Source organism: Haliotis cracherodii, unplaced genomic scaffold (genome assembly GCF_022045235.1).
Source record: "Haliotis cracherodii isolate W230 unplaced genomic scaffold, xgHalCrac1.p SCAF_7, whole genome shotgun sequence".
NCBI classification, from domain to species: Eukaryota; Metazoa; Mollusca; class Gastropoda; order Lepetellida; family Haliotidae; genus Haliotis; species Haliotis cracherodii.
Genome location: NW_027266330.1, coordinates 33912835 through 33924713, shown reverse-complemented (window position 1 = coordinate 33924713; position 11879 = coordinate 33912835). Strand labels below are relative to the sequence as shown.

General features: G+C 41.0%; 1 protein-coding gene across 1 annotated transcript; it reads right to left on the bottom strand.

Annotated features, from left to right (window-relative positions):
• Positions 1-3918: 3918 nt before the first annotated feature.
• On the bottom strand, positions 3919-7878 carry LOC139447766 (sulfotransferase 1 family member D1-like). Its single transcript, XM_071229258.1, has 7 exons — positions 7796-7878; positions 7246-7417; positions 6905-7061; positions 6489-6673; positions 5785-5879; positions 5229-5409; positions 3919-4525 (listed from the first exon to the last, which is right to left on the bottom strand). The coding sequence occupies exons 2-7, from the start codon at positions 7406-7408 to the stop codon at positions 4428-4430; spliced, it is 879 nt and encodes a 292-aa protein (XP_071085359.1). The 5' UTR covers positions 7409-7417; positions 7796-7878; the 3' UTR covers positions 3919-4427.
• Between the last annotated feature and the right edge of the window lie 4001 nt (positions 7879-11879).

Below are 11879 nucleotides of genomic sequence, written 5' to 3'. Positions count from 1 at the left end.
GAAATCCTGGCCTGTTTGTCACAGGTACATGAAGCGCAGCTTTGTCGGTCACCAGATTTCTTATCTAAATATAGGCCTGTCTTTATATCAAGTACGTTACATAGCTGAAATGTATTCGACAGCCTCATAGTTATTCATTCGAGTGAGTGAGTTGGGTTTAATGCCGCTTTTAACAGTATTCCAGTTATATCACGGATTGTCAGCTTAATGTGGGAGGAAAGCCCGAAGTGATGCAGGTCTCAGACGTTTATCACTTCGGTGAAACAAACGAGCACGGGCATGTTGCTGACAAACCTAGAAACATAATCGGGGCGAACTGGGATTCGAACCCACAATCATAGGTTTCTGGCATGCCCAAGGGACGCAACTCTGCACAGCGAATCGCGGCACCTTGGACGACTGGGCCACCCGTGCCCCGTATACATTCGAAATCAAGCAATACTTATTGTATGTACATTGTAATTCATCTGAAGAATCGTTGTTTAGAGAACAGCAGCATGGGGGGGGGGGGGGGGGGGGGGGGGGGGGTGTTCAAGATTTGATCATGTGATAAAGAAGGCTAAATTTCCAGACAAAGTAAACAAACAAGAAATGGTTATTCGATTGTGATATACTCGTATTTGACATGATAGGTATCTCAGTTATGCTCTGTACCTTAAGTTTGCAGTATTTCGGCGACTATCTTCAGCCCAGTAACGTTTCGATAACGTGTGGTTTTTGGGGGGATCAAATCCCATTTCCGAATGCATGCTTTCTCATGCCGTCAGTTTATTACATTCATTGGAATCATTATACGAATATACTGTAGACTCCATGTTAAGTTGACAGAACGATGAGGGGGTGGTCGGGTAGCCTAGTGGTTAAAGCGTTCGCTCGTCACGGCGAAGTTCGGGTTCGATTCCCGACATGGGTATAATGTGTGAAGCCCATTTCTGGTGTTTTTGCTGGAATATTGCTAAAAGCAGCGTAAAACCATACTCACACACTCACAGAATGATAAGAGCAAATGTCTGTGATGAATCAAGGCAGATAATGCAGCCTTTATGCTGTAAACGTCATGTAGTGGGAAGATACAGATTCTTATTCAGTGTGTTCCGAACTAACGTCAGATACTCGACATCAGGAGACCGTTCGAGGTATAGACTAAATTGAGCCAAGACTAAATTGTGCCAACGATTTAGGCTTTTGGTGTGGTGCTATCAGATTTTTGTACTAATATGACTGTGCCGTCGATTGCACTTATTTAATTGAGGGGGGCACGAATGGCCATGTCGTCTAAGGCGCCGCGATTCGCTGTGCAGAGTTGCGTCCCTTGGGCACGCCAACAACCTATGGTTGTGGGTTCGAATCCCGCGTCGCCCCGATTATGTTTCTAAGTTTGTCGGCACCATACCCGTGCTCGTGTGTTTCACCTAAGTGGTAAAAGTCTGAGACCTGCATCACTTGGGTCTTTCCTCCCACATTAAGCTGACACGCCGCGATATTACTGGAATACTGTTGAAAGAGGCGTTAAACCCCACTCACTCACTCACTTAATTGAGGGGCATTTTGGCTTGAAACTGGTGTTACCCAAAGGCAGTAAATATAACGTTGTCCTTTTCAAATTGTTATTTGTTGTTTATTTGTCATGATACTCCTAACTGGATTGCTTAAGCAGGATGGAGAAGGGCGATATTTTCTTGATTTCAAGAGAATTGAAACTACTAAGGGTTGGTAGCTCACGGAGTGGATTGAGAAAAAACCGCGGGTATTTTATACACCAATAGTGACACTGGACTCTCTCCACATGCAGCGTTTCACTCTAAATATACCACGAATGGATAATTATACACACTGGAATTCAACCTATAGATAACCAATAACCAACCAAATTCAACATTGATATCTGATGTTGATTCAACGTTGACATTTCAACTTTCAAATCTAACCAGAAATGTCATTTCAACGTAAACCGCGACGTTGTTCCAACATTGAGTTCGTTATAACCGTAGTGTACTGTACATATGGATTCAACATTGATTCAACATTGTCCTGACCGCGGGGTAGTAAGTTTCAATAGTTTCAAATATACCTAAATGTTTCAAATACCAGTACTTAAGGTCATGTATCGAACGGAAAGCATAATGAGTTTCTACACTCGAATTTGTAAAGGTCGCCATGATGTGTCATTTATATAATCTGAAGAAGGAGGTAAGATAAAGTAATTTATCAAGACCACGTGAACCAACACGATGTCAACATTCTGACATGGAGGTAAGATGAGGTATTTTATCAAGACCACGTGAACCAACACGATGTCAACATTCTGACATGGAGGTAAGATAAGGTATTTTATCAAGACCACGTGAACCAACACGATGTCAACATTCTGACATGGAGGTAAGAAGAGGTATTTTATCAAGACCACGTGAACCAACAAGATGTCAACATTCTGACATGGAGGTAAGTATGTTATCAAGATCACGCGAACCAATACTATGTCAACATTCTGACATGGAGGTAAGATGAGGTATTTTATCAAGACCACGTGAACCAACAAGATGTCAACATTCTGACATGGAGGTAAGATAAAGTAATTTATCAAGACCACGTGAACCAATACTATGTCAACATTCTGACATGGAGGTAAGTATGTTATCAAGATCACGCGAACCAATACTATGTCAACATTCTGACATGGAGGTAAGTATTTTATCAAGATCACGTGAACCAATACTATGTCAACATTCTGACATGGAGGTAAGTAATTTATCAAGACCACGTGAACCAATACTATGTCAACATTCTGACATGGAGGTAAGTATTTTATCAAGATCACGTGAACTAACAAGATGTCAACATTCTGACATGGAGGTAAGATAAAGTATTTTATCAAGACCACGTGAACAAACAAGATGTCAACATTCTGACATGGAGGTAAGAAGAGGTATTTTATCAAGACCACGTGAACCAACAAGATGTCAACATTCTGACATGGAGGTAAGTATGTTATCAAGATCACGCGAACCAATACTATGTCAACATTCTGACATGGAGGTAAGATGAGGTATTTTATCAAGACCACGTGAACCAATACTATGTCAACATTCTGACATGGAGGTAAGATGAGGTATTTTATCAATATCACGTGAACCAACAAGATGTCAACATTCTGACATGGAGGTAAGAAGAGGTATTTTATCAAGACCACGTGAACCAACAAGATGTCAACATTCTGACATGGAGGTAAGTATGTTATCAAGATCACGCGAACCAATACTATGTCAACATTCTGACATGGAGGTAAGATGAGGTATTTTATCAAGACCACGTGAACCAATACTATGTCAACATTCTGACATGGAGGTAAGATGAGGTATTTTATCAATATCACGTGAACCAACAAGATATCAACATTCTGACATGGAGGTAAGATGAGGTATTTTATCAAGACCACGTGAACCAATACTATGTCAACATTCTGACATGGAGGTAAGTATTTTATCAAGATCACGTGAACTAACAAGATGTCAACATTCTGACATGGAGGTAAGATAAAGTATTTTATCAAGACCACGTGAACAAACAAGATGTCAACATTCTGACATGGATGTTAGATAAAGTATTTTTCAAGACCACGTGAACCAATAATATGTCACCATTCTGACATGGAGGTAATGGAAATACATTTCCGTGAGGAAATCGGGATAGAATAGGTCCGCAGCAACCTACGTGAACGGGTTGATAGTTTGACAGTGTTAAACAACAGACTCACAAACACACAAACCATCCATACACCGACGTCGTGACTCGGCTTTCAATCACTGGATTGTCCTGTCTAGATGGTTATTTTTAGGCCGTCGTCATAGACCTGGAACAAAGCTGACTTCTATGGCTTTAAATAACAAACAAACAAACACATATCCAAAAAGACCACACTGTTTATATTGCTGCTGTAGTGGGGTAATGTTATACATGGTGTAGAATGAGAGATGACCAGAGAGATAATCCCGGTAATTCCTATGAACCATCTCTACACCGGTTATTCTCTGGATGTGACGTTTCATCGAAATAATGCTGATTAGAAAATAAAGAAAGCATTACGTTTGACAAGGTGTACATGTCCCTGTTTATTTGCTGGGTAGTCCTGTTTACAATCACAGGAAAAAGATCAACACATCAGATCTGGAGTAATGAAATATGTCTAAGATTCATTCACTTGTGTATTAATACTGGGTTTATATAACTTCAGTCGCTTCTGTTAGGAGTACCGTGTTTAACATATTAAGTACCCTGCTGCAATAACACCCCCACCCCCGTGTTTTAGTAAGCTCCACCTGTGTCATTTATCTAAGCACCCGGCGATTGCTCTATGCCAGTTTATTTCACACCATGACCGACAGTCTTACTGCCCTGAGACTGCCCCTTAATAAGTCTGGAAATGTATTTCAGTATGGGAACGGTTTCTTTAGCTTTGCTTCGTATATCTTATCGAACTTCTCGTTTTGAGCCACTGTAAACCAGTTCTTCCAGTCACCGGATTTTCCTGTTAAGTAAATAGATGACATCGTATCATTACGCATATTCTGTGGAAAAAAAAATGTATTTTAACAATATGGGTCCCAGGTTTTATGGCATTTTGAGAAACAATGGCATTCATAATGTTAAATACAAATTAAATAAATTACAATTTATGTGATTTACAATAACCATGCAACTGAGTATTATGTACATAAACCTTATCATTTAGCTCTATCCTGATATCCTGTTGGGGCAGGAACACCTGGTAACAACACTATGTGGTAATGATTGACAAACACACAAAGCCCACTTCAAGCGTCCCTAACTAATGTTTCACTTTCACATTATTCACGTGAAGACCCGGGTTAGAAAATGGGTCTTCAGTAATCCATGTATGTTATAAGAGACGACTATACTGGTCGTGTACGACTTGACGGGATCGACGAACAGGCGGTGGTTAGAGCGTTAACACCTCACGCCCAAAAAACGTTAAGATTTCCCAAATAAGTACAGTGTGTGAAACCCATTCCCCGCTGGGGATATTGCCAAATATGTCAAAAAAGCGGGTGAAACCATGCACAGTCATGTATTCATTCACTGTTGAAATTATGAAAACGCACACGATGAAACATCCAGTAAGAGTTAATGTTAATTCATATATCTTCACTTGTCTAGTGAAAAGGTATTGCGAATGTCGACTTTCATTTGTCTTTAGGTGGAGTAGTCACCTTTTCTGAAGTATCCACTTGATCCCTGTTGCCACTTGAAGTGGTAGGTCTGATCCTTGATGTTCTCGTTGGCGTGTTTCAGGTTGCTGAAGGAACATGCTTCTGCTATCTCAACGTACGTTTTCTCCGGGAGAGGGCGGTTAAGATATTCAGCCATTCTTCTTATCTCGTTCGCGCAATTCTTTTGAAGTAAAACAGATATTGTTGACAAATTAGATTTTATATCGCCTGGAAATTATCATGACCTATTTGTATACACTCTTTTATCCATCTGTGAATATGCTGTTTATGTTTGTTTATTGTTTAACGCCACACTAAACAATATTCCTGCTACATGAAGGCGGCATGTAAATAATCGAGTCTGGACCAGGCAATCAAGTGGTTGATATCATGAGCATCGATCCATGACGTCGGGGTGCGATGACATGCCATCAACCAAGTCACGGAGCCTGACAACCCGATCCATTTGCTCCCCTCTAACGACCAGCATAGGTACACTGTTTAAATCAATGTTAGTATATGTATAAAAACAACAAAAACTTTTCTTGGGACGCACCTTTTTCATATCTTCATACTGAACCTGACAGATGGTTAATTTCTCAGCTGTTTTGTTCCAATCATGCATATAATCAAAAATCGATCCGAACACAACTGAAAAGAAAACAGTGAAATTAATGAAAACAAGTTAAAAAGTGCGAATATCGAACAGTACTGAAGTAGGACCTTCTCATGGTTATTACATTATGTACAGACACTATGTCAAAGTCGTATTTTACCTTCCATCAAGGTAATTTATATATGACTCGGACATCTTGGTCTTCAGCACACAATTCATGTCGCAAGGGATCGGATGACTAGTGGGATCCGATGGCCTGGCTCGTTGAAATGGCTTATGCACGTCATCGCATCCCATCCGTAGGTCAATGTTCACCCCGTCAGCACAATTCAACCCTTTCCTTTACCCGTGAAGATCCGGAGTAGAATAGGTCTCCAGCAACCCATGCTTGCCATAAAAGGCGACTATGCTTGTTTTAAGAGGCGACTAACGGGATCGTGACACTGTGGTCAGGCTCGCTGACTTGGTTAATGCATGTCATCGTAAACCAACTGCGTGGATCGATGCTCATGATTTCAATAATTGGATTGTCTGGTCCAAACTCGATTATTTATAGATATCCGTTATAAAGCTGGAATATTGCAGCGTTAGACAACGAACATACAAGTAAATATTTATCTATGTCTTCGTAAAATATGTCTTACTATAACCATCCTGATACAAGGAAAGGAAGTCATCCCATGACCCAATGAAGTTGTACTTGTCCTTGGAGCCGTCCTTCCACATCTGGCTGCTCTCCTGACAGAAGCTGGACACAACACAGTCCTTTGGGTTTCTCCAGACGTACACAATCTTACATCCCAGCTTCCATACCGACTCTGGCAGTTGCCTGCATGCATGGGGGGTACATGAACATTGATACATACATTGATTATTCCTGCAAGGTTTTGCAAATGTTACACATCTTACGTGAATAAATACAGATCTTTCGTAAATACAGATATAACAGCTAAGTAAGAAAAGGAACAAATGTAGAATAAGTATTACTACAAATGCGGATATCCCTATAATGCATATACCGGGTTGTATATGACTGTGGTAGTATTAATACCATTCGTACCGTGGCAGTAAATGGGTGTGGAATATCCTTGGTGATGTCAGTTCCTCCAGTTCTTCCTCGGTCCTGTATTCCAGCCATGCGGAGTTCTGCCAGTGTTTGGTATACTCGGCCTTGCCTGCCACGATCATGTTGAGGATCTCCCATGTCCAGTGAGTGCCTTGCGTTATTATAAGACGTACATTACGATACAGTTATGTTCTGGTAGTCTCGGTCATTCAATGCCCCCGTGCATGACAGGATAGAAATATAAGTTATTGAAATGATTAACTGGAGCCCAGTTTGTTCTAATTCATTGTCTGTCATAAATTGTCATACACGCTTATCTTCAATAGCCATGTTACCTGACTTCGGGTATGTACACAGAAGGATGTCATCGTTCCGGAGGCGACGTGATTTCAACGTTCGTACCGTGTCAGCAATCAAAGTCATTTCAGGAACACCGTCCACATCTGTCATGTCGAAAGTAAACCCGCCCGCCATTGCTATTTTCGCTGGGGTAGACATCTTGACAAACTGTGAAGCAAGGAGGAAATTTCCGCAAATAATCCTGATAAAACCCTTCGATATAAAAACTTTTATGTGTTGACAATTTAAATATGTCACAATGAAATAATGCGTAATGTGCTTCGAGGTACATCGATTACTAACGATCATCTTACTCTTCTAAATCAACATTTCTGTTGACTGGCCATGCGACTAGATGTGTGCTGACGCTAGGTACTTCAAGAACACAATGTTAGACTGCTCAGAGAACAATACCTGCATCACTCCCTGGCTAGCCGACTAGACGTATACTTTCGCTAGCCACTTCAAAGTCACTAAATATTACTTCCCAATGCAAAAGAGCATTTTAGGCTAGCCCGCTAGTAATAATCCGCATATTACACTTACCCCTTGAGAAGGTATATAATGGATCCTTTATGCAGTTAGCGATGTCGTTTTCAGTTCAATGTCATCTCGCATATGCTGATGTCGAAATCCAGGCCTGTTTGTCACGGTGACATAAGTTGCAGGTTTGTCGGTCACCAGATTACATGTGCAAATAAACACTCATTAGGCCCGTCTTTATATCAAGTACGCTACAAACATGTAGATGAAATGTCTTCGACAGCCAAATGGTTATTCATTCCAAAACAAGCATTAAATAACAGTTTGTAATTCATTCGTTGATTAGAGGACGGGGGAGGAGGGTTTCAAGATGTGATCATGTGATGACGAAGGCTAAATTTCACAGACTGTTGACATCACCATGACACTGTACTTTAAATGTCAGGTTGCCCTCATCGACGTTAAAGAGAGATCGTTTCGCGTTACTGTATATTCCAGGAATTCTGATGAAAAAGAATAAACAAATTGCAAGAGATTCTGTGGCATTTGATTGGCTTACATGTTTCTTGTTTGGCTGATACTAAAGGTTACACACAATCAAATGTTTTCCCATAGACTTCTATAGTAACGTTATATATTTTTTTTAAAATAACTAAGCATTCAACAGCTATTACCTGTACGTGTGTGCACAGTTTGGCCTTAGAGCAGCAATAAAAAAATAAAAAATGACTAGCTTAGCCAGCTCCTTTTCCGAGTACAGGAAGCTAAACACACCACCCCCAGTTTCGCACCAAATGTCACCTACTTGAAAATAGCTGTGGTCACATTCAGCATAAGTCATCATGTTGAAAAAGACATGGATGTACATTTGAAAGTCTTAAAAATCTTACAGAATATCCTCCAATCACAGCCTGCAGATATCTCTCGATCAGGACGAAAACCGCACTGTCCAAACTGGTTCTGATTTGGCGTAGTAGAACCTAAAATGGTTGGGGCTTGCATGGCATTATCGCGCTGAATCACATCACCAATTTCATATTTCTGTCTACAGTTTATTTTGTGTGTAATGACCATGTAAGCAGTCTGTTTATTATTGTTGATGAATCTACTTAATAAGAATACAATATACGCAAATGTCACCTGGAGTATACTGAGACAATAATACTGTCAGATGCAAGACGTAGGTATCCCCATGGGTACCAGCTGTGCTCCCCTCTCTGTTGATCTATTTATCTATGCATATGAATCGGATTTTCTGCTTATCTGTTTATTTATGCATATGAATCGGATTTTCTGCTTATCTGTTTATTTATGCATATGAATCGGATTTTCTGCTGATCTGTTTATTTATGCATTTGAATAGGATTTAGTGCTGATCTGTATATTTATGAATATAAATCGGAGTTTCTGTTGATCTGTCTATTTATGCATATGAATCAGATTTTCTGCTTGGAACAGCAAAATCAGGAAGAGCAATTTTGACAAAAAGTTTAACTTCAGCTTCAGGTATATCGATGATCTGATATCGTTCAATAATGGTCAAGTAGTCAAGTCCCTTCTGCAGATTTACTTATAATTACCTGAACAAGAAAAAAAGAGATCAGTGAAACAGCCTCCTCTCTTTCTTAATTTTTACATAAAAATTCAGAGTGACACAAACAAAATGCCCACAAGACTTTGTGACACGATGGATGACAACTTTCCAATAGTTAATGTATCCTTTATGTCGAGCAATGAACCAGCAGCTCCAGATTTTGTTGTCTACACCTCAGAACTTTTGAGCTACAATCAAGCGTGCTTTTTCAAAGATTTCAAAGAGCGTTATACTACCCTTGCTCGAAAATCTTGTGATCAAGGCATCAACATTGTACCATATGTTAATAACAACATTGTACCACTTGTACCCAACACCATTGTACCATATGTACCCAACACCATTGTACCATATGTTCCTAACACCATTGTACCATATGTACCCAACACCAGTGTGCCATATGTACCCAAAACCATTGTACCATATGTATCATCAACATTGTACCATATGTACCCAACATCATTGTACAATATGTACCTAACAACATTGTACCAAATATGTACCATCAACATTGTACCATACATACCCAACACCATTGTACCATATGTACCCAACACCATTGTACCATATTGAATTCTATTGAATGCGCTACTGCTGGTAGAGTGTGAGTGAGTGAGTGAGTTGGGTTTAATGCCGCTTTTAACAATATTCCAGTCATATCACGGCGTGTCAGCTTCATGTGGGAGGAAAGTGATGCAGGTCTCAACGTTTACCATTTCGGTGAAACACACGAGCACGGGTATGGTGCCGACAAACCTAGAAACATGATCGGGGCGAACCGGAATGCGAACCCACAATCATACTATTATTAGGTTTCTGGCGTGCCCAATGGACGCAACTCTGCAAAGCGAATCGCGGCGCCTTAGAATACTGGGCCACGAGCCCCCTGCTGGTAGAGAACCTTTATTGTCCAGGTAGAAGAAGAGCAGGGACTTGTTTCACATATCGACGCCATGGCAAATTTTAGGTGAGGCCATACTAGGCTGAGGTTACCACTATTGCCACAGATCTAGCAATTCATCTTGGAATGAAGTCAAAGGATGACCCTATCACTGCAGTGGTTCTATGGATTTCTAAGTGATGTCCTGATATACCAGTGAAGAAGCCTCGATCCCTTGAGATACAGAGAGCGAAAGCTACCTCACTCGTTACCTGCCTCGGAGACCGTCACTTGTTATTTTAATGAGCATGGACACATCATGGATAAGTACAACCTGAAGACATGCCCTCGTTGAATTTAGAATATTGATGAAAAGGGAGAATCATAGCCCAACATCTGTTGTCAAATCGAATCAGAGTTCTCCAGCTACATTGATAAGATCACGATCAAGTACTAAAACGGCTTTGCGGCAATGCATCTGGTAGTTCTATACCAAGCGACTCGGGCTGGTCAAATACAGAGATCTTTCAACACTATTTGACAGCATTTCCTGAATTATGCTGTTGACGCCTTTGCAGATAGTTGTTGCCCAAGCCACACACCACTTTACGACCCAGCTTCCATACCGACTCGGACAGCCGCCTGCTTTCAGGATTGTATACAAACATGATGAATGCTTTTATCACAGATGCAAGGTTATGGCAGGTTTTATATCTCACGTAAACAGGAACTTTAAAATGATAAGAAAAACAGAGCTTATAGAGAGTAGTAACTTCAGTTACAAAATGGCAAGAAATTGAGTCTTATCGTGTGAGGTCGTTAAATTTCCAAGAACGCACCAAGTCTGTTCTACCAGTGTAGGAGATGACAGCCCAAAATACTACACTACCACCACCATATCTGTGTAGTTCCTGTATGCAGTTTCGTACATAACGTTTCCCTCGTCTCCTGTAAACGTGACGTCTAGTATCCGCATGAATAAAACGTGACTCGTCACCCACCTAAATTCGTCTCCATCACAGTTGTGACCATCCTCTGTGACTCTGACACCATTGACGTCGCAGTCGACGATGCAGCTCCGTCAAAATGACACCTCGAACTTGTCGTCTAGACTGAATACCTTCAATGCCTAAACGGTTCCTCACTGCCTGGGCTGATACCCTTCGTATTACCGTAGTTGTAAAGGTGGCCCTTATGGTTCGTTCACGTTAGTGACTTAGCCGTATAGATCTGTCCTCTGCTCTAGTAGTGATACGTGGTCGACCGGATCTAGGAAGGTCCCGTGTTGTCCCGTGTGTCTGAATATGCTTCCACAATCTTGTAATGGTGCTTTGCGCTACGTGGAAAAACATGGCTACAGCTGAAGATGATTCTCTGGTTTTCAGTCGGCCGATGGCTTTGTGGGCTTGGGCTTCCGTCAGTCGTGGCATGTCGTCGCTGTTCACTTGCTCTAAAATTGTCATGGCATGCAAATGAAAACCCAACGTTTTCATAGCCCAACAAGTTATGTTGCACGTGCAAGTGATGTTGCACGTGCATATGATGTGCTGTGTCTCGGCGCTAGGCTCTGACGTTGTGGGTTTTTTCCTCCATTATCTCAGCAAATTTCAGCAGCACCTCTACACACAAATAAATCCCTGTGCCACAGACGCAGAGACACCTGTTTTCCGGAC